Raw genomic sequence first — 24,511 nt, forward strand, 5'->3', positions numbered from 1 at the left:
TAGCATGTCAATTCAAGATTTTGTTTGAGTGATGGGTACATTTTTAGTAGGATCATGATAGAGGAGTTCAACAATCAATGCCACTAACATCAAAGGTAAATAGAGGAATTGGAGCTCTTGATTAAATGCTAGTTCAATACTACCATACTTGACAAAATCCAACGGAAACATTCGAATCCCCCAATCCTGAAATCTTGAAAAGTTGTTAAGTCCGCTGAATTTTGAGTGAGATCTAAAATTATACTTTCTCCATATGAAATCCAACGAGGTCAGAATCGCTGTCAAACATCCTGGGTCATTTCTTGGTAATGTTAAAAATTTAAGTAAAAGGATGAAAATGAAAGATAAAGGAGAATGTCACTTTTACTTTAAGATTTAATATTACCATGAATTGCACAACAATAGTATGCCCATAGGCTTGAATATTAGGCACCTATTGTGGGCTAGTGCCTAGCTAAGACAAACTAAAAGAAAAAAAGTAAAATCAGCCCCACTTGTTTCGTGACTTTACTAGTTGTTTCGGTACCGAATCGACCAAAAACAGTTCAAGTAACCGGTCTGAACTGGTTTTTGCCTCAAAATGGTGGGGCTGGCCAGTTTAGACCGGTTTGGTCTAGTCTTGATAACACTAGTACAAACCAACCCTCCAACTAGGTTTTTCTACTGGCTCGTTACCCAACCCTATTGTACTAATTATCGATTCGGATTGATCGATTTTTAAAACTATGAATATAGTGGTTGCCACATAGAAAGATTAAAAGAAAGATTTAGAGACTTACACATGAATAGAAATAGTATTTATGAGAAATTTGAGAGATAAAAAGAAGGATACAATATTTTCACATAAATAGAAACACTATAGATATGATATTTAAATAGAAATATTGTTACAATGCAAATATAAATATTTTAATAACAATCAGAATTGTATTTTTGCATATCTGTATTTTTATAAGTTGTGTTAGTTAGGAGTTCTATGGAGTTGAGTGAGACTATAATTAACTTAGATCGATCTTAAATGATCAAAATATTTACACCTTGAGTGATTCAATCGGTTGTAGTGTGTTACCCCTCATGTCATTATGGGTGCACATATTATTTCACAGTGCATTTAATACCATTGTAAGCCAAGGATAGAAGTCAAAAGCCTTGTAACAACCATGTTAATCATTGTATTAAGTGGGTTAGACCTTGTCATAGTTAACCATGGCGTATCCTTTTGGGCTAAGTCCTTGGTCTCTTTGTCTTGTATAGGATGAGGAGATTTTGGATGGATCTTGAAAGGACTCATGGTTTTAGAGGAGCTTGCTTATGTAGGGGTGATCACTGGCATATGGGCTAGTCCAACCCTCGTCAATGTGCATTTATGTCTTATTGTATGTTATCAGTCATAGAGCTTGTATGTGGCCTTGGTGCATTATTCCTTAGATAGTGCTCAACATTACAGTCTCAGAAAATCATCATTCCACATTTTTTGAGGTAGTTCATGTTTACAAATGCAAGTGGTCTTAGAATTCAAAAGGTTAACTTGGTCTCAAAATGCTTAGATTGACGAGAAGGCAAGATGAAGTTACAAGTGGTCAAGGTTGGTCAACAGATGCAACAAGTTTCCAGGTTGTGAAACAAGAGCAATGTTGGTCAGTGCTTTGCATGCATTATGTCAATGTAGGTGTACAGAAGGAGAGGAGCACAACCCATGTCTCAATTCCTTCAAATTCCCAATGGTGTTAGAGATCGCTTTGTAGGGCGTAATGATATGACAATGATAGTGACGATGTGGCAATACAAGGAGTATGTGGCAAAATGAAGCGAGACCCAAATGAAGTCAATGCAAATCTCAGCGGGACCTAGTTCGCATTCGAGAACCAAACAAAGGTGGCAAACTCAAGTTTTACTAGTCATTTGGAAGTCAAAGTGGAAAGTTGGGGCATCATAGACGAAGAAGTTGATGAGTGGACACTTTTCTAACCGCTGCGAAGTCAAATTGAACTCTCCTTTAACCAAATCAAACTCCAAGATGGACCAAGTTGAGTAGCATGGACCAAGTCGAGCCTCACGTTAGCGTTTGGGGTTGAACTTTGGGCTTCCAAGTGGAACGTTGAGTTTCCAAAGGTTAATATTCTTCATTTCTTAATCTTCTGGGGACATTGCCAAGGAAACATTGGACTCCCAGAAGATTGTGAGCCAAATGAACCTTAAGTGGGCAAACCCAATGTAATAAAAATAATTTTATCAAAAATTACTTTGTCTTCAACATGTGGATGACAAGTAAACAAATGTTTTCTTAGAGGAAGAGCCAACTAGATGTAAGAATATTTTTATAAAAGGCTAGCCTCTCCTCTAGATGATTATTATTGTTGATTTGTGAGAACGCTATATGTGATAATAAAGAACTCATTTGTGCACAAACATTGTGTGGGTTGGCTTTTTTTATTTCACATTTTCTTGATCATTGTTGTAAGTGGGCTTTAACATAAGTTTTTTTGCACTAAGTAAGATTACGCAGTATTTTGAGGAACAATCTATCAAGGGGCTACATGGCCATGTGAAAAGGGTGGAGTACGCACTAGTCTGTGCCATCTCTTTTGTTGTGTTGGGTCGTTTGGACGATGGTTGGACTGATCTTCTAGGAGGTAGCTTCAATGGAGAGAAAAATAGTATTTGTCAAACAGTTGATACGATGATGAGAGATGCCATGCTAGTGGCCACTCCTAGTTGGATTTGAAGGTATGGAAATTTTTTAAGACATAAGTGGAGGTGATATTCTCTACTCGTGACCAAGCCCACTTTACTGTACAATACACACAAGATCAATCTAAGTGCAATTGTGGTTCACAACTTGGCATCTTGAGGTAAATTGTTGTGGTACAAGGTATGCAATCTTCAACAACCACTTTTATAGAAAAAACCAAAATCTTTAAATTTGCTGTTTGAGGTTAGCATAATAAACGAGCTGATTTTTTCAAGTTTCATATCTTAAATAGCTAATTTTTACACGTTGGAGTTTGTACCTTTGTAAGTAGTAAAGTTAAAATTTAGCCGAGGATCAATATACCGAGTCTTGAGCTTTTATCACACATATTTCACGGTATATTGAGTTTTATGTTGCAGATTTGTGTGTTGCATTTTTTCTGTAACATAACAGATTTGTGCGATTTTCAAGGTTCCAAGAATCCTAACACATCACAAGTAAGTATTTTACTTTGGAAACTTGTAGGTAGATTTAATACTAAATATACTTTGCTTATCTTTTACATTTAGAGTCTAGAAAACAATATTTCCAGCTGTTGTAAACAAAATAGCCTTGCAGGAAATTTACTGGGCATAGTATCCAGTGGGATTTGATTCCTTGACCTCATGATCAATTTCTAGCTTGCTGGAAATTGTATCTTGCTGTTAGTAATAGGCTTCGGAGTGATCCTTCGGTGTTAATTTAATATCTCATAGCCTATCCACATGTACATTGATCTAGAATGTGAAGGCACTATTTGTGTTGCCTTTTCTAAGAGGATTTGTTACTATCCTTGCATTTGACTGCAAATTTTATGGTCTGCAGTTACAGAATAACAAGCAAAAATAACATTGGAACCCTTCTAACCAAAGCTCTAATCGCATAAATAACTTTAGATTTAGTTAGTGTATTTTTAGTATACTCATTTTCTAGTACGGTCATTTTGACTACTCACATTGATATATCTTCTGCTTTTGAGTGTCATATCTTGCTGGCTGTAAATTTTGTATGCGATTTTCACACAGAAACTAGTGGGACAGTAAACAATTAACTCTCGATCTCATTGATAGACCCCATTAAAAGCACTAGTCTTTATTTAGTTGGGTGAGGTATCAAATGGGGATCCTCCTAAGCCCCTTTACAGAGGAAGTTTGGCATAAAAAGTTGGGATGTTGGCAGAAGTGATAGTGGGCCCTCATCCTATGTCTGCCTATTGTTGCGGGTTGCCAGGACCTTAGAATCCCTGCTAGTTTGATAGGTAACACAATACTTGATATATCTAGGTTTAAGATGGATCAACACTTGTGCTTCTCCAAAAGGAAGTTGAGTGATAGGTTGTATTTATATAATATTGATATCTGGATAAAGGATGTCTAAATGCATACGCATTAAGTAAGTAGGGATAGGGTTATTCTTGCATGTGTTTATAGGTGGACAGATGGGTGGAATTCCACCTCCTAAGCTTACATATTAGTTTACATGTTTTCCTGAGTATATATACATGCATTTGCCATTGATATATGGATGTTCACATATGCAGAGACACTTTTTTTTGTATGCTACGTGCCTGTTGGACTAGTTTGAAAAATCATTATTGCATTGATATCTGCATTTATTGTTTTAATCTGTATAACAATATTCTTTATCAGCTTGATGCACCGCGTTTGTGCAGGGATTCTTTTTATTTACAACTGTAGTAAAATTGAATTGTGCTTTATATTTGGGATAATATTCATCCTTTTGAACTATAGGGGTCAGACGGGATAGGTTTAATTGATTTATTTATATAATATTTTCTTTTATTAGGTGGATATCAGTTCCATTTCAATAGAGTTAAGTAATCTCTTCAGAATATCTGTTTATGCAAGGTAAACACTTTGTTTTGATCTTGGGGGAGCTATGTACCCCAACACCAAATTATCATGGCTCCAATTCACTGGAGAGAGCCATCAAACATTGCTGATACACACGTTGTCCTAGGGTTGTGTTACCACGCAAACTAGCAGGGGACCTAAGGGGGGATCCCTAAAGGGCAAATGCTAAGCCAAGGGCAACAAATGGAGACTTAGCCCACTGTCACCTCAACTAAGGTTCCCTTCTATTTATGAACTTTCACCGATGGGAGGAGACTCGGTATGTATGGAGTCACCAGTGAAGGATAAGTCAATGAGTGACCCAAATAAACCGTTTCCCAGAAGAGTTTAAAGGATGGAGCTTGCTTGCTTTCTATGCAAGGTATTATGTATTCCTAGGAAAGGAAGAGAGGATTTGAGGGTTAGGTTTATGAGATGAGACTTGTGAAGGAGTTTCCCAATCCCTAAAATCCTTGTTGGAATTTGTAATCTCGGATGGTTTTTGAAGAATGATCTTTCAAAGGAACGAGACCACACTGGACCAAGTAGACCCAGACTAGGGTATGAGGAAAGAATGTAGCAAACAATGATATTCTTACCCTAGACAAGGTGGGGGAAGGATCAACAAAAGAATTTTCACTTGAAGATGTTGTTTTGACCCTATGAGGTACTAGCCTTAGGGATGGCAGGGCAAGATTTGATCCCAAAGCTAGGGCTTGGCTTTTCTCCCAACTCCACCGTCGGAATGGCTTCAAAATTGGAGGAGAGCTTGAGGAAACGTCACCGTAGGAGATCCCAGTAGATCGAATTTTTTGGAGGGCTAGCTTGTTGGGAAATTGATGCCCTAGGTACCCCAACTTGGCTAGACGTGGGAGGAGGTGAAAGAATACGATTTTTAGTGACTACCCTTGGTAGATCAATGCCTTAAATCTCTGGGAGAATGAATTCAATGATGAATATGAGTAGGATTTCTTAGTTCCCAGTCAAGGAGGCCTCAAGATCACTTCGCTAGCCTTCTAGGTCAAGAAGCAACGTTGCAGCTTTTATACTTCGATGTGCAAGGGAAATGGCTTATCAAGGTCAAATTCTTTGATAGAATTACCCCTAGGATATTTCACTCATATTACATAGCCCATACATTGAGAGATGCTATAATAGAGACAAATTCCAAAATTTTAAGTAGTAAATGCATGCAACAATTAGTCTTGAACATTGAAAATCCCAGTCCAACGTATATGACAAAAGTAAACAAGAATAACATTAAAAAACATGTACTTACATGTAACATAATATACTAATCATTCACAGTTGACAAGAGAGAAGCTCCAAGAGAAGATAGACCAATATCCACACATCAAAACTCATCCATAAAGCTCCAATTAAGCCTCTAGAGAAAGTGCGAAAATATCAAGAGAGATAAGAGATCCAAACCAAAGTGATGATCAACAAATGAACTCATCTCACTTGTATTTATACACAAATTAGGAGTTCGAATTAGCCTCCTTGGCCTATGTAAGCCCCAAAAATAAAATAATGTTCTAATAATTCAACTTTTGGTGAGAAGCCATCAAACTAGCTCATAAATGAAAATGTAAGCCTCTCAAGAGGTCAAATAATAATCTATGCATGTCGTAGGGTCCTCTAAGACACCTAATGAGGTCCATGGGTGTCACAATAAATATAGGACCCTCAAACGCAGTGGAAAAGGGGTTGGCCCCTTGTAATAACCCGTGGTGCTCCAAATGACATGTGGGGGCACACAAGTGTCCTCATGGGTCTCCAAACAAATTGAAGATGCCTGTAGATCGCCTACAAGGGCTAGGATGATGGTGTAGGTGATGCCACATCATCGTGCAAGTCTTGGATCATCTGCCAAGTGTATGATGCAAATCTGGGGCTAGTTGGGCATGATGGATTAGGTGCATCTTTCTCGTCCAATAAGTGAACCACGAGCGATCTCTAAATAGCTATGGGGATCCATGGGATGTTGCCTGCTGTTGTGGAGGCCCATGGCTCTCAACGCTTACCCTACATGTGCCAATATAGCCCTTTGGAGGATTAGGACACCGTATAGGGGACCAAACCCAAAATGGAGACCACCTGCAATCCTGCATAAGATCCAATGCGTGCCCTAGTCTTCCAGTACAACAAGTCACTAGAGAAATCGAGTAAATGAGCTTACCAATCACAAACCACAAATGGGGACTTCATAATGGCATGCCCTTCCATAATGGGCTTCAGGATGTTGTGCCAATGTCTCCTGAACTCCAAATGGAGTTAACCATTAATCCTATTAGGTTGTTTTTACTTCTAAAGGGGACAATATAGTGAAGGTACATCCCTCAAAAGGTGGTGGCATGTGACATATGGTTGAATGAAGTAGGGGATGAGAAGGGGTAGCCCCGGGTCACATGCTAGGGTGCAAGGGTAGCTAATAGGAGGGAAGTCCACACTTGGGTTTATGATGTACAAGAGGGAGCAATCATGGTACATGAGGTTCCCCGACCTTGATTTTTCCACCCTTGTTTATATGCCTTGTGCCTTTTTATTATTTTCTTTGATTACATGATTGGGGCTCAAGGGGTAAGAGCATGATGCACAAGATATAGCAATGAATACCCTCTTTGAATGTGGGGCAGTTCATTGCCCACCAGGGGTTGGGACAATCATGGGTTCCTATATGAAGAAGGAGGTCATAGAACTTGTAGGAACCAGGGTGATAGCCATGATGATGGCGTAGAGCTCATGAATTTGCTTTTGCCCACATGCTAAATGTGTTTGTCCCGACCATATTTTGCTTTTTTGTGGTACATTTTCCTGTTGAATGTGGCCATATATGCTTTTATATTTCTTTAAGTTGCATCAACCTCCGGGCTTCATTCTAGGCCATGACCCAAGGTGTGGGCAATGGGAAGGGGCATGCTAACCCTGCATGGACCTAGTGGAGGAATGTGGAACCAGGTGGGAGAAATGATGAATGGGGTAATAATGAGTGGAAAGAGGGTAATATAAGCGGATAAGGGAGCGGGACCACTAAAATTGGGGTTTCCCATGAAATACCATCCCTAGAGCCAAATGGTCAGTAAAAGAGATCCCACAGGGCTAGAATGCAAAGTTATATCCAAAAGGGGTCTAGGGGACAAGGGCACGGACCTAACCCATTCTTTCGGTCCAGGATAAGCAAACTACAATACTCAATTACCAAATGACAAGACATACCTTTAGGTTCGAGAGACCTACCTTCAAACATACGATCATGGCAGATGGGTGAGGGACCACATGGTTGGGCTCAAGGGCTGGAGATATGGCACAATGAGCTAAATGGTGGCTGCAAGGGGCTGCCGGCTGAGGACCATCTTGGAGATTTTTTTTCTTCTAGGGATATCACCCACAAAATGGTGGGTAACTGGCTGGATGCTCACTAAGGTTCATCCTTGTGACATTAGCATGGCAACACCTTGTCTCAACTGCTAAACTGCAGCCTGATGGACAATCATCACTTTACAATATAATTGGGCTTCATTCTGACAATAAAGGAGTGGTTTAATGTCGCGAAGAAGTGGGACTTTGATTGTGGAGAGATCAACTTGCTCTACAAATTTGAGTTTGACATGGGTTGGGCTCATTGGCTCAATTTTATATATGTGCAATACGTGGTACTAACTTATGAGTACATAGTTCTCATAGGATTACCAATGCCAGAGATGTGTTGTTCTGATCCTATTATGGTTGGATTAATCTTATACAAATTGATATTTTAACATCCATGGAATATAGAGGAGGGGCATTGTACAACTTGCAGTATAAAATTTGCTAATACAGGTCAACATTCAATTTTATGTTTATTTCTTCTACCTTTTTCGGTTATGTTTATTTATTCTACTTTTTAGGGTAAGATTTCATGGCCAATGGCTTTTGCCTTTTCAATCACATTGGGGGATCTATAATTAGGGGCCAAAGATGGTAAATTCTTCAATTGTGTTTAAAGTAGAGTTGCGAACATCGCGATTTTATTGCCTAATCACTATTTTTTTGGGAAGATGATTTTATCAGCGGAATCGTAAAAATCGCCAAAAAAAGCCAAAAAATCATGAAAAAATTGCTAGTAATAAATTAATTATTTGAATTCATTAAATAATAATATTCATAATTTATTATTTTTATATTTATCAATATATATAATTTATGATCTTCATACACATAGGAGTCCCAACGCCTGAATGACATGGTCTACATCACTATAATCTTCGATTGTGGGTGAGGCAACATCAGAAGACACCTGACGTGGAGGCCATCTCATTTGATGGGATTGACACCACTGTTGCATGGAGGATTGAGGTCGAGAGGCCTGTCATTGAATCGACCCCTGATTGGTCAGAGGAGGAGGCTGTGGAGGAGGTAGCAGCTGCAAAGGAGGTAATGGAGGAGGAGGAGGAGGCAGTGGAGGAGGTAGCAGTTGCAGAGGAGAGAGTGGAGGAGGTAGCAACTACAGAGGAGAGAGTGGAGGAGAAGGAAAGGAGGTGACACCACCTACCATGGTCACGAGTAGAGGATGTTGTCTGCCTCCTCTGGCTCCTAGTTCTTCTAGAGGACATTAGAGTCTAATGCCAGCCCTAGGGCCTTCTTCATATAGAGGGAAAACTATTACATTTCCTCGCTAAGGGGGCAAAGGAAATCATTAGTTACTTAGTGGTTCATTTCATTGTATTTGGGTCATGATATGAGATACATTATTATATTTTTTGTTGATATTTTGAGGCTGAGTTAGGAGTCGGGACATGATTCACTGTTATGTGTGATGTAGCACTATATATATTACACATCTTATATATTAGTTTTCTTTTCATATATATGTGTCAATGCATTTATTTTATGTTGTGGATGCTTTAGATACTAAAAAACTTGAAAAAAGTGAATATTTCTGTAATTTTTAAATTCTGCCGACGTTTTTCTAATTTTTACGAGTAGAGGACATGGTCTACCTCCATTGGCTCCGAGTTCTTCTAGAGGGCATTAGAGTCTAATGCCAACCCTAGGGCCTTCTTCATATAGAGGGAAAGCTATTACATTTCTTCACAAAAGGGGCAGAGGAAATCATTAGTTACTTAGTGGTTCATTTGATTGTATTTGGCTCATGATATGAGATACAGTATTTTGAGGCTGAGTCAGGCCTCAGGACATGATTTATTGTTATGTGTGATGTAGCACTAGACATATTACACATCTTATATATTAGTTTTCTTTTCATATTATGTGTCAATGCATTTATTTTATGTTGTGGATGCTTAGATAGTAAAAAAATTAAAAAATGATTTTTTTTGTAATTTTTTAATTTTGCTGATGTTTTGCTAAATTTTACCATTTTTTCCTTGATTTTGATGATTTTTCATTTTTTGGACCCTCCTCGATTTTATACCGATTGCTATGCTCGTAACATTGGTTTAAAGTCATTGGGCTATAGAGATTTTTTTTTTGTAAGCTTGGTAGGACTACATCTTCATCATGTCCAACTTCTAACCCCGATCGGGGGGGGGGGGATAACACAAGATTTGAACCCAAGACTTCTGGTTCGGTGAGACTTCATTTCCATGGCCATTGCCGATTGAGCTACTCCAAGTGGACCATTGGGCTATAGAGATTTAACAAAGTATACTAAGATAATTTACATGGACATTTATTTGTTCAATTGTAACTTCAAAACGCTGCAATGTTGTCATAGACAATGTGCATTACAAAGGAATTTTGTTGTTGCATATATTTGGTTTGTTCTTCTTCTTTCACATCCCATGGTTTATGCTTTTAGATTCATTGCACAAATTTGTTTTGTGTCATTCTCAAGTTGAGTGTGCTATTTTATTGTTGACTCTTAGATTTCATCTTTTGTAGGTACAACTGCAGATGATCTTTATCCATTATTTGATCGGTATGGGAAAGTTGTGGACATCTTTATACCAAGGGATAGGAGGTACATAATGTATATATGTGTAGCTGTTTATATGGATACATCTCAAGTCGCTGTATTGGAGTATTCTTTTTTTGTTACGATTACATAATTTGAAATCTTTCGTGTTTTGTTATGGTCACATTATATGCAGGACTGGTGATTCTAGAGGATTTGCTTTTGTCCGCTACAAATACGCTGACGAGGCAGAGAAGGCGATCGAGAGGCTTGATGGTAAGCAAATATGTTGATATGTTATGCTTCAAGTTGAATCTTTTAGCAAGTGGGATTTTGCTTTTATATATGCCTCATGTAAGATTTGTAAACTTTGTATGATATTTATATTCGTAAAATTTCACCAATAATATTGGTTTATGAAAACTTGTTATATAATGATGTGAATAATTTTCTTTTGATCTTTTGAAAATATTCTTTACTTGAAATGATTGGCTTGAGCATGTGAGATACACGTGGAATATAATAATTGAGTTGACAATAGAATATAATAATTGAGTTTAGTTGCTTTTGTGTTAATGTGGCTATACAATATAATTTGCATAGGTTAGTTGAAAATTTCAATATAGCTTCAATTATTCTATGTTAATCCATGTGGATGTTGAATTGTTTTATGATTTAACATCTACAAGTTTTTGACCAATTGCTTAGGCATTGCATGCTTTAGAAAGATTATAGCTTCCTTGTGATATGGTACTTGTGTGTTAGTGTTCCACCAAGTTTTCAGGAGCAAGTAGATGCACATGTTGGATGTCTGGGTGCACCTCCCCCAAATTTTGGGGTAATTTGGGGGGGGGGGGCATCGTAGTCTCTAGCATATTCCTCGTCTCTAAGAATATAAAAATAAAGTAATAATGCTAAAATTCCTACAATAACAATTCATGACTTGCAAATTCAACATTGTGCTATGTAAATATAAAATAGTAAACAATGAAACATTTCTAAATTGAAATTTGTAAATGTTAGAAACATGATTTAGATTTAGATTTAGCAATGAAAGACATATATTCATAAATTGTAAATGATATAGAAATAGTAAAATAATGATACATTGATTTAAATTCACCATTTTACAATTTAATTAGTACTAAAAAGTGTTGAAATATGTAAACGGGTTCGGTCTTCATAATGACAATTGTAATCATGATTTTATGTATTTTATATTAAAGAGAAAATAAATTTATTATTGTCATTCTTGATGCATGGGTCTCATGCTCAAGGTTATTTGATTTATAGGTCAAGCACCCACTGAATGCTTGTAGGGCATGCCATTAAGTCAACAAGTCAATTGTGTCATTGTTATGTATGGACCATTTCGGGCATGTTGTATATTGTAAAGATTTATTTGAGTCAAAATTAGAGTGAAAGACCCTCCAAGACCTTGTCAACGTGCAAGCAACAAGTCGACCTATCAAACAGTGAAGTCGGCCTCCTAGAGATGGCATGTCGGCCTAATAAGGCTCTCTAGAAGCCTATATATAAGAGGGAAGTCGACCACATTTGAGACAATCCATGAAGCTCACAAGAAGTTCGATCAAGTAAAGATAAGGAAACCTAGAACCAATGAAGAAGGAGAAGATTCCAAAGAAAAAGAATTTGAGTTTTTGGACCATCATTCTCACACATGCGAAGGAGAACTAGGGCACTTTGCAGTTGCAACAAGTTCAGATTGCAGTCAACATTAAGAGTCGATCTTTGGGTTAAAAGAAGTTTCCTTTGCAAGCCGAATTTTCAAGAAGTCATCTCAAGCGAAGGAGAGAGGAGGGCAAAATCACCATAAAAATCTCACATGTGCCATCTAGGGTTTCTGCAGCAGGGGTCGAGAATTGCAGGTCGAAGTTGTAGTCCAAGGTTGCAAGTCCGAAGTCTAGGTCGAAGGAGAAATTGCAATTGCTACAAGGTAAGGTTGACTTGGTTTGACTTGGCAAGAAGAGAAAAAGTTTGACTTGGTCTTGGAGGGGTCTTGGTCAAGGGTGATAGGTCTTGGAATTTGTCATTTGAAGTTCTATAAGAAGAGGAGTTCTTGTGGGTTTTCCTCTCAAGAGGAGAGGTTTTGGCCCTGGTTGATAGTCTATATCTTGTGTTCTCTTGTGTAATTGTTCTTTCATTGTTTGGTAGCTGTTTGATGTTAAAAACATAATAATAATCAAGTGAAAGAAGCTAATCAAGTTAAGTTAAAATATATCACAAGCAGCGATCAAAACAAGAGAAATCACCTAATATAGCTACCCCTAGATTTCTCAACATCGTATCAGAGCTAAGGTGACTACAATAAGGAAAGGCAACTTGAAGAAAATCATGCAATCGAAGAAGGATAAATAAGGGCTAAGCAATCTAAGGAGTATCAAGAAGGGCCATCCATCATAAGGATCACATCATCACAACTCTTGGAAGAAGAAAAAGACCTCAAAAACCGTACCTCCATTGAAAGAAGGACTGCACATTTGAAGCACCTTGGGAAGCCCCCACATTCTACATTATCATCCAAGGCAGTAAGAAGAAGCGTTGCAATCATCATATAAGACATGAAGGTGATCTCCCTCACATTGAAGCAAAGATCACATATCCTTGAAGAAGATCATCAAGGAAGCTACATCATCTAGAAGGCATCAAGTTGAAGATATCACTATCAAGGAGCATCTTCACTTGACAAGTAAGTATCTTTATATCTATGTCTATGTCTACTATCAAAATGACTTCATTCTGCAAGGAAAGCAACAAATTGATTGGGTCATCAAATTTCCTTGCATGGAAGAAAAGGATAGATTTGATCCTCATAGGGAATGAAGTTGTCGAATTTGTAAAGGGCTCCATCTCGAAACCATCTCAAGAACAATCTCAAGCATGATCAAAGTATATGAAAGGGGAAATAAGGGCTCAAAGAATCCTTATAGAACCAATCAAGGATTCACTGATCCCTTATGTAGCAAAGATGGAGACATCAAAAGAAATCTATGAAAAGTTGGTATAACTGTTATTCATAAGCAATGCAGAAGAAGTTATATCTTTGAGTACCGAGCTATACAAGACGAAGGTAACAAAGGAAGAAGGAATAGCCTCATACCTTAATGAGGGTGTCACAAATAAGAGATCAACTACAAGAACAAGGAGAAATAATCTCTGATAAAGAGATGACCACCATTGTGCACAATACCCTACCTGATGAATGGGGCAACTTTGTGTCAACTATCTATGGAAAGAAGGAAGCCACTCCATTCAGTGAACTTTGGTCATTATGTAAGATTGAAGAAACTAGGTTGAAGGAAAAGAGCGATGTTGGATCAAATGAACATGTTTAAGCATATGCTGCCATGGATAGGAGAAAAGAAAAGTTTGGTCCTCAAAAAAATAAGAAGATTGATATGTCAAAGATCCAATGCTATGAATGTAAGTAATATGGGCATTTCAAGAGAGATTGTCCTAAACTTAAGAAGGGAAACAAGAAAAGGAAAGAAAGAAACGAAGCTCATGTGATCGAGGATGTAGAAGAACCCGATGAGAAGGAATCCGAGAAGGAGGAAGAAGTGATAGATCTTCACTATTAAGGTCTCTCACACATTTTATCTTCAGGTACATAACAAGGAGAAGTGGGAGGTGAAGAGACCTCTAGTATGATTAAAGATTGCAGTCATGATGAGAAGCATTGTAAGTATGTAGGATCCATCATATTAGAAGCATATGATTGAAGCAAAAAATAGCTCATGACATCATTATATAAGCATGAAAGGATAACCAAAGTAGAAATTGATATAAAGCAATCATCATAGAATGAACGTAGTTCATGACATGGAAGGTTATCTGAAGTAGAAATCTGGAGAAAGTCATCTAGTAAGAATAGAAATATTAAAGCTTGTCACATCATCATCATTAGAATGGAGCATTTGTAGATTGAGGATCACCATGATCCTCCATTGGAATCTTCATAAGAAGGTTCACCTCAATTTGGAAGAAGCAAATGGCACATAGATGATCTACATAGTATGATCTGTAGTTTGGAAGGATGATGGTATGATGACAAATGTATGCGGCATGTCAAGTTGGTTGAAGTACTTTAATCTTCAAGAAAGGAAAGGAAGCTACTAGAAGGAAGTCTAGATGACCAAAAGAATGAAGCGTATGTGTATATATAGATAATGCCCTGTCATAATATGGTTGCCTAAGTCGCCTGACACAGGACACGAAGGAAGCGGGGATTCGAGTGTCGGACACGGACACGTTGAAATCTTCATAAGAAGGTTCACCTCAATTTGGAAGAAGCAAATGGCATATAGATGATCTACATAGTATGATCTGTAGTTTGGAAGGATGATGGTATGATGACAAATGTATGCGACATGTCAAGTTGGTTGAAGTACTTTAATCTTCAAGAAAGGAAAGGAAGCTACTAGAAGGAAGTCTAGATGACCAAAAGAATGAAGAGGTATGTGTATATATAGATAATGCCTTGTCATAATATGGTTGCCCAAGTCGCCTGACACAGGACACGAAGGAAGCGGGGATTCGAGTATCGTACACGGACACGTTGACCCCCCGGAACACACGTGTCCGTGTCTGACACTCGAATCCCCGCTTCCTTCGTGTCTTGTGTCAGGCGACTTAGGCAACCATATATATATATTAAAAATTAGATATTTGTTACACAAATTCTCATTCATGAACAAATTCATTGATAAAACATAGGTCTTCATCTAGATGAAGTTTTACAAAGTAACATTATGCATACAAATACAATTGTGACATAAATGATAAATCGTAATACTTATTCATCAATGATCCAATAGGAGAAAGATAAGATACTGTAGTTTGCTCATGAAGTCATCAAAGTCAAAATGTGTACAATGTTACATAGGTAGTAGCAATGCCAATAGCAAATAGAAATAAGAAATACAAAACAAGTACAAGCGTGAAGGTAGTAGGTAGCTCATGAGTCATCAATCCTCATCATCAAAATCAACATCACTGTACTCATCATCATGGTCACCATTGCTCTGCTCTGCTGCATCCTCCTACTCTGTATCCAATGTCATCTCTGCTTCTGCTGGTGTGGAGGATGACCCCTCTACAGTATCACCATCATCAAAAGTGACAGGCTCTAACATTGGTTCATTAAGATCCATGTTGGCCAGTGCCAACTCAACACTGTTGTCCAAATCCTATCATTAGGAAAGACATCCCACATCTCTGTGTTTCCCTTCAACTACTCATCCCTCTGCTTGTTAATAAGATGAAGGTTAGTGTGCACATACACCATTGTCTCTGCCCTGGACTGCTCAAGCCTACTCTACTTGACACTATACAAATTCCCATATGTGCTCTGATTCCTCTCGCAACAAGAGGATGAAGTCACCTGAGAAAGGAGTGTCATGGCTAATTGCTATAGAAGAAGGCTTGTTGCCCATGAGTTGCCCACCATGAATAGGGCCTCTTAGCCCCCTGTCTCTAATCACATTATATCCTGCAAATCGACCAGTGCCAATGGAAAACTCTGCAAAGGCATCCTCCACCTCATCAAGGGATACTCTATCTTGAAAAATCCGCCTCAATGCAACTTTCTTCCCTTGTGAAATTTGCCCATCCATGTGAATCTGCGGGAAGGTCCACCATTCAGCCGCTCATGGCTGTAGTATTTTGGGTTCAATGAGTGAGCCAAACAATGTAAAGGTGTGTAATTCTTGTCCCAGCTCACAAGAATATCTTGTATGGTGGTGAAGAAGACCTCTGATGATGTCTCATACTTGTGGCACTAAATTTGTAAAATAATGCTCCTCACAGACACAATCATGGAATCCCATCCCTCATAAACCTCTCCTAGGATGGGTTGGTCTATATCTGCAAATTGAAGCAAGGAAATGTAGGGTCCATGATATGAATAAGTAGATTTACCCTCTCCCACCAAGCATCATCTAACGCTGTGTCCTTCACTCTTTTTGAGGCTGCTTGATCAAAAAAGACCAAAACTCTGAAATAACCATTCCCCCAAGAGCGGTCTTGAGCTCCCTCAACCTCTTCAACTTGATGAATTGGTGTACTTCAACAATGATAGATTGGTGTACTTCTTGTAGATAGTGAGGGCATTTGTATGATTTAGTACAAGGTTGCAGTTATGTCGTGCATCCTCAATAATGCTTCCAATCCAAACCACATCAGAAGCAATAGATTTAAGTGCCAAATTCAAAGAATGGACAATGCAAGGTGTCCACAATACTTGTGGATATTTAGCTTCCACAATCATGCCAACAACCTTGCAAACAGGTGCATTATCTGTAATGATTTGCACACAAGAATCAACAACTACATCTTCAATAACTTTAATAAACAACTCACCCATATATTGTGCATCCTTATATTGTCCAAGTGCATCCATTGATTTCAAGAAAACTGGACCATTTAAGGAACAAACCATGAAGTTGAAGAGTGGGTGCCGTGCTGGATCTGTCCATCCATCAGAAACAATGCTAACACCAAATGTTGGCCATGCTGGATCTGTCCATCCATCAAAAACAATGCTAACACGAAATGTTGGCCATGCTGATTTAATAGGCTTAAGCATTTTGTCCACCTTTTTCTTTGCCTTCATCAACAATGTGGTTCTAAGTTTCTCTGACCCAGGAGGCACATACCCTGATGGAGCCCCTTGAGTTAGAGCTCAACACATCTCAATAAATAAAGGTGAGCGTGCAACATTAAAGGATATGAAGTTCTAATAGAAAAAGAATGCAATGGTGAGATTAAGCTCTTCCCATTTCTCTTTTTGAAAAATCTTGCCCATTGGACCAAGTGCCATTGCCTTTCTTTTTGCTGCTTGTCCCCCACCAGAACTCTCAAATGGAAATTTTTTGTTGCTTTTCCTCAAGAGTGGAAGGGGGTCTTCATTCTTGTTTTTTTAGATGTTGCAGCCACCTTAGCCATACCAACGTTGGCCTCTTTTTTCATTTCCTTTCAGGTAAAGACACCTGTGTACAAGATGCAATTGCACGACTTGGTAAAACCAACAAATGAGATTTCACATGGAAATATGTGATCATGAAATGATTTTTGCAATAGTTGCATTTCCAAGCAACATTGCCTCCTCCCTTCATCTTGCTGCCTGGCCCTTGCTCTCTTGTGACATATTTCCACAAGGGATATTTGTTATCTTGTCTTTGCTCAACATTTTAAGTTGTTGCATCCCCACTTGCAATAGAGGGAACACTTGCAGACCTTTGATGAAATTGGAAATGGAGGGGCATCTCCAATGGGGATATTCTTCCCCTTCCTTTTCCCCTTCCATGCTGCCTTTGATTGAGTCATGAATGCTGTAAAAAAATAAAGAAAAAATGCACAAATTTGTAAAACAAATGCACATGCAAACTGCTGTAATAAAAATGCAAAAGAAATAGAGAGAAAATGCACTTACCTGTTGCTTGAATCACGTCCAAAATGCTCCCACACCCTTTGCTCTTAATTGTTACACACCCACATCAAACCCACAATGACTTTGGTGAAGTTAGAATGGCCAAATTGCACTTTTATAGTTGCGCAATGGGCAAAAATGCGTGACACGTATCTTGGAATCAAGACACAATCGAACACGATTTGGAGGACACGTGTCCCATTGAATCGTGTCTGATTTGTCCGATTCGGGACACGTGGGGCCCTGGAGCGAATCCAGTTTCTTAGATGGTTGCATATAGCATGGTTGAATGCTCTATCTCATGGGTTTCATGTTCAACGTTATTTGATTTATAGGTCAAGCACCCATTGAGTGTTTTAAAGGCTTGTCATTAAGTCGTTGTCATGTATGGAACATAGTATTAAAAACCGGCCACAAAAACCGGTAACCGGTCTAACCGGCCGGTTAGAGGCCTGGCCGGTCCGAACCGGCCTAAAAAACCGGGTTAGATACCTCATGTGCCCAAAAAACGGCCCTAACCGGTAAAAACCGGCCGGTTTAGGGCGGAACCGGCCGGTTTATGGACAGCCCACCGAATTATGACAAAAAGTGCAGCGGTTTTGTAGTTTAGGGGTTTTGGGGATGAGGGAAAGGTATTTTCCCTCCAAAAACACCCTCACACTTGCTATAAGAGACCCCTCTCACTCTCATTTGTCTCACACAACTGATTTGGAGTGTTTGTGAGTGTTTGTGAGTTTGTTTGTGAGCTTGGAGAGGGTGGAGTTTTTGCTGAAGTAGTCATCTTGGAGTTGGAGTTGGAGCTATTTTGGAGATAGTGTGTAGCTGTCAGTGGAGTTGCCATCTTCAAGAGGAGGCTAAGGGAGCTAGTTTGCATTTCCAGGTAAGGATTTGCACTTGATAATTCCTCATTTGAGTCTGTTGTCCATGATTTTTTTTTTTGTGTTATGAACTTCTCACTTCTATGATCTACCATCCAGGGAGTCATCATGCCTCCAAAAGCTGAAGATACTGCATGGGCTCATTGTGATATGATTGATGGCAAAATGATCTGCAAATATTGCCAAAAATCCATTCAAGGAGGGGGTATTAACAGGTTCAAGCAACACTTGGCTGGGATAGGAGGCCATGTAAAGCCATGTGGAGCACCAAATGAAATAATAGGGCATATTAGGGCAGAATACCTTCAGAAGTTTGAGACTCAAGTCACTGAACCAATATAGAAGTTTGTGGCTACACAGTTTGGGAGTCGAGACTCAACCAACTGAGTTTGATCATGATGACTGAGACTCATGAGAAGTTTCAACTTCAAGTGATAATGTTGATCACTATTATAGTATTACTATTATCATATATGTAGAGTCTAGACTGAAGTCTTGTAGTAGGCCACTGGCCCCATAGTTTGTAGGCTTTATTTTTGCACTCTAGTGGCCATTTAGAGCCTCATTGCTTATGTATTTTGTCGATGATATGTATTGCACTCGGTGCCATTTTGATATATTCACCTTTAAGGCTTTACATGGTATATCAATGAGCAATCTTTGCATATTTTGTCTCTATTGGCTTGGAATCATGGTTTTAAATCTTAAAAATAGTTTTTTTCATTAAAAAATAATTATTTAATGTATTTTTCTAAAACCGGTTCGTTTAGACCAAACCAGTCCCGGTTAGACCGGTTCCGGTCGGTAAACCGGTTCATTAGGTGGACCGGTCCGGTCACCGGTTCCGGTTTTAAAAACACTGGTAAAGATAAGGAAACTTGAAACCAACGAAGAAGGAGACGATTTTAAAGAAAAAGAATCCGAGGATTTGAAATTGTTTTTGGACCATCATTCTCACACGTGTGAAGGAGAACTAGGGCACTTTTGAAGTTGCAACAAGTTCAGATTACAATTATCATTAAGAGCCAAATTTCGGGTTAAAAGAAATTTCCTTTGAAAGCCAAATTCCCAAGAAGAAGAAGTCATCTCAAGCAAAAGGGAGAGGAGGGAAAAATCACCATAAAAATCTCACAAGTGCCATCTAGGGTTTTTGTAGGAGGGACTGAGAATTGTAGGTAGAAGTTGCAGTGCAAGGTTGCAGGTTTGAAGTCTAGGTCGAAGGAGAAATTGCAGTTGTTACAAGGCAACTTGGTTTGACTTAAGAGAAAAAGTTTGACTTGGTCTTGGAGGGGTCTTGGTCAAGGGTGATAGGTCTTGGAATTCGTTATTTGAAGTTCTATAAGAAGAGGAGTTCTTGGGGGTTTTCCTCTCAAGAGGAGAGGTTTTGGCCCTAGTTGATAGTCTATATCTTGTGTCCTAAAGATAAGGAAACCTGAAGCCAACGAAGAAGGAGAAGATTTTAAAGAAAAAGAATCTTAGGATTTGGAACTATTTTTGGACCATCATTCTCACACATGTGAAGGAGAACTAGGGCACTTTGGAGTTGCAACAAGTTTAGATTACAATTATCATTAAGAGCCGAATTTTGGGTTAAAAGAAATTTCCTTTGTAAGCCAAATTCCCAAGAAGAAGAAGTCATCTCAAGCAAGAGGGAGAGGAGGGAAAAATCACCATAAAAATCTCAGACTTGCCATCTAGGGTTTTTGCAGGAGGGACCGAGAATTGTAGGTAGAAGTTGCAGTCCAAGGTTGCAGGAGGGACTGAGAATTGCAGATAGAAGTTGCAGTCCAAGGTTGCAGGAGGGACTAAGAATTGTAGATAGAAGTTGCAGTCCAAGGTTGCAGGTCTGAAGTCTAGGTCGAAGGAGAAATTGTAGTTGTTACAGGGCAACTTGGTTTGACTTGGCAAGAAGAGGAAAAGTTTGACTTGGCCTGGAAGGGGACTTGGTCAATGGTCATAGGTCTTGGAATTCGTTATTTGAAGTTATATAAGAAGAGAAGAGTTCATGTGGGTTTTCCCTTCAAGAGGAGAGCTTTGGCCCTGACTGATAGCCTATATATTGTGTCCTCTTGTCTCATTGTTCTTATATAGTTTGGTAGCTGTTTATTGATAAAAACATAATAATAATCAGGTGAAAGAAGAAGCTAATCAAGTTAAGTTAAAATATATCACAAGTAGTTATCAAAACAAGAGAAATCACCTAATCACATTGGGGTTTTTCCTTTACATCCGCCAAATATTGTGTCCTTTTGTCTTGGCTTGTCTTCTGCGTATTGTTTATGTTCTATCTGCATTTACTATGATGTTAATGTGTTTGCTAATCTGGAAATTGATATTGGGTTAATAAGAAAAATGGAAGTAAATTTCTCTAAAGCATAGAACATACCATTGTTATCTAAAATTAACATGGTATGAAAGCTGAGGTAAAGACAAAGCCCAAGCAAGGGTGAGAAAAGCAATCACTGAGATTTGTTGGCCAAGGACAAAATTCAATGGCCTCCTCATCTTACTCCAAATTTGATGACAAGCTCAATAATAAGTCTGATTATCATGCATGGAAAATGTCTCTTGATTTGACTTTGGAAGAGCATGATGCTATGGACTATGTGCAGGGAAAGATTGTTGAACCTCCTTCAAATGCATCGACTGCCGCTAAGATAGTACAAGAAAGGTGAAGTCAAAGCTAAGAAGATCATCAGGGATTCTATTCATAAGCATTTAGTTGCTTACATCAACGATTTGGGCACATCTAAGGAGATGTATGACAAGTTGGTTAGCATTTTCAAAGCTAGCAATGCAAACCAAGTCCTCTTTCTCAAGAACAAGTTGAAGGACATAAAGAGGGGAAGAGGAGAAGATATCTAATCCTACTTCATGAGGATTACCGAAATAAAAAATGATCTTCTATCAATTGGAGAAGTTATTGCTGACAGGGAGCTCACTCTCATTGCCCTTGGAGGTCTCCCTCGTGAATGGGATGTGTTCAACACTACTATTGTCAACAATGACCGGATTCCAAGTTTTGATGAACTGTTGACTAGATGTACTCAAGAAGAAACAAGGATGATAGAGAGAGACATGCCTTGAAATAGGAATGATCCTACTGCATTCTTCGCTCATGCTAAAAAGAAGAACAATGTAGGTTCAAAGAAGCAATGTCAAGGAAGATCGAGATTCAAAGATGGAAGAAAGGAAGAAAGGGTAGATGCTTCATTTGTAATAGGTTTGGCCACCATGCTAAGAAGTGTCCTAATAAAAGGGATACACCTCAGGATGATGACAACAACAACCACAACAATTTCAAGGGCAACAACAATCAAATGATTGGCAGGTTCAACAACAAAGGAAAAAGGAATGCTCCCGCTACTCAACATTGAAATGGCCGACCCCCCAAAAGATCAAGAAACTCTAGGTATGATGAATCTAATACTGTAGATAACAAGCAAAAAGAATTTTATCTTATATTTGCCCTCTCTACTGCTTCTCCTCTGGATACCTTGGGAAATTAGTTGATTGATAGTGGTGCCTAAAGGTAAGTCACTGGGTATAAGGAAGCTATTTCAAATCTAATAGAAAGGGATACAAATTTGGAAATCATTCTCGGAGACAATGTCACCCATCCCGTAAAAGGAGTTGGGAATGTTACTTTTCAGTTGAATCAAGGTAACACCATTCATCTACAAGAAGTACTCTATATGCCTGATCTAAAGAAGAACCTGGTATCTATCTCGGTGATAGAGGACAAAGGATTCAAGGTGGCATTCCTTGATGGAAAGGCGTGTTTGGAAAAGAAATTTCAAAGAAGCATTCACTCTTGGATTCAAGGTTGACAACCTATATCAAGTTGGAGGAAGTCCACTAGGAGCTATGTCTTGCGACGCATCTCTTTAATCCGAATTATTTCGCCGGAGGTTTGCTCATCTTCATTATAAGGCTCTACCCGATGCAAGAAAGATGGTGACAGGTATGCCCAAATTTAAAGTAGAACATGAAGGTGTTTCTTAGGGATATGCCGAAGGAAACCATACAAGGGGACCATTCCCCTCAAGTGATAGCAAGACTACTGACATTTTGCAATTGGTTCATTCTGATCTATCTGGTATGTTGCCTGTAACATCTTTGGGAGGATATTTATATTATGCTATCTTTGTGGATGACTTCTCTCGCAAAACTTGGATTTATTTCTTGAAGAAGAAGGACGAAGTGTTCACATGGTTCTGCTCTTTCAAAGCCTTGGTTGAAAATCGAACAAAGTAGAAGATAAAAAATTGAGGATTGATAATGGAACTGAACATGAATCAAATGAGTTCAATGACTATTGTAGAGAAGCTGGCATTAATAAGGAGACTACTACCGAATATACTTCTGAGTAAAATGGGGTTGTTGAAAGGAAGAATCGTTCTATTATAAAAGCCACTCGTGCCATGCTTCTTGATTAAGGCCTTCTAAAGTTCCTTTGGGGAGAAGCTGCCAACACTGCCGTGTATGTTCAAAATAGATGCCCTTATCGAGCATTGGACTCCAGAACTCCTGAAGAAGTTTTCACCGGTAAGAAACATGTTGTTTCTCACTTTAGAATTTTTGGTAGTCTCGTGTATTTTCATGTGCCAAAAGAAAAGAGAAGCAAATTGGATGCATCTGGGAAGAAAGGAACATTTGTGGGTTACAATGAAACTTTAAAGGCATATAGAATCTATGTGCCTGGTTAAAGAAAATTGGAGATAAGTCATGATGTCACCTTCGATGATGCTGCCCTTGGGAAAATTAGGAACCTTCCTATTCCAAGGAAGGACAAAGAAGCAGATACAAGAAAATAGGGAGAATCGCAGGATGAGTCGATGCCCGACGTTGAAGGATCGATGGATCCCATTGATCTCCCTCCTCCTCAAAAAGGAGACCCTCATGGCTCAGAGACACTCTCAAATATGCCAAGAGACATATTGCACCAAGGGGGACATTTTGTGAAAGTAAGAAGCCGAATAGGTACCAAGGGTACTTAGCTTCCATGAGCACCATTATTCAAACTGAGCCTTGCACATTCGAAGAAGCTGTGAAGCACCAAGTTTGGAAGGATGCTATGAACGAAGAATATGAGTCAATTATGAAGAATGATGTTTGGGATGCGGTCCCTAGACCCAATGACAAATCAATTGTCACCTTGAAATGGCTCTATAAGATCAAGCATGGAGTTGATGGAAGTGCTAAAAGGTTCAAGGCCAGGTTTGTTGCTCGAGGCTAGGAAGGTGTGGATTGTGATGAGATATATGCACTTGTTGCCAGATATACCACCATCCGTTCGATCATTGCCCTTGTTGCCTCTCAACGATGGAATTTACATCAAATGGATGTCAAGACCGCCTTTTTGCATGGCTCACTTAAGGAGGAAGTCTATGTTGAACAACCTAAGGGGTTCGAAGTTCAAGATCGAGAGACACATGTATGCAGGTTGAAGAAAGCCCTCTATGGGTTGAAGCAAGCTCCCCGGGCTTGGTATGAGAGGATCGACAACTATCTGATGACGCTGGGTTTTACAAGAAGTGACGCTGATCTGAACCTTTACTTCAAGGTTGAAAATGATACACCTCTCATCTTGGTACTTTATGTGGATGATCTCTTTTTGACAGGTGCAGACCCTCTTATTGATGAATGCAAGAGGGAGTTGGCTTCTGAATTCAAGATGAAGGACTTAGGATTGATGCT

The 24,511-nt window shown here is 38.9% G+C and overlaps 1 protein-coding gene across 7 annotated transcripts in view; it reads left to right on the forward strand.

Moving 5' to 3' along the window:
- The window catches only part of LOC149218238 (uncharacterized), a 100,413-nt gene that overhangs the window by 44,616 nt on the left and 31,286 nt on the right, over positions 1–24,511 (forward strand). For all 7 annotated transcript variants that reach the window (XR_016249148.1, XR_016249145.1, XR_016249147.1 and 4 more), the window contains exons 2-3: positions 10,471–10,549; positions 10,680–10,759. Coding sequence is in view for 3 of the 7 variants with exons in the window: in XM_089383860.1 (XP_089239986.1) it covers positions 10,471–10,549; positions 10,680–10,759 (159 nt within the window). In the remaining 4 variants the exon portion in view is untranslated. The remainder of the gene's footprint in view (positions 1–10,470; positions 10,550–10,679; positions 10,760–24,511) is intronic.

This window comes from Pinus tabuliformis, chromosome Q (genome assembly GCF_031772625.1).
Source record: "Pinus tabuliformis cultivar Carrire ecotype Pingquan chromosome Q, CPIR1, whole genome shotgun sequence".
In the NCBI taxonomy this organism is placed as follows: Eukaryota; Viridiplantae; Streptophyta; class Pinopsida; order Pinales; family Pinaceae; genus Pinus; species Pinus tabuliformis.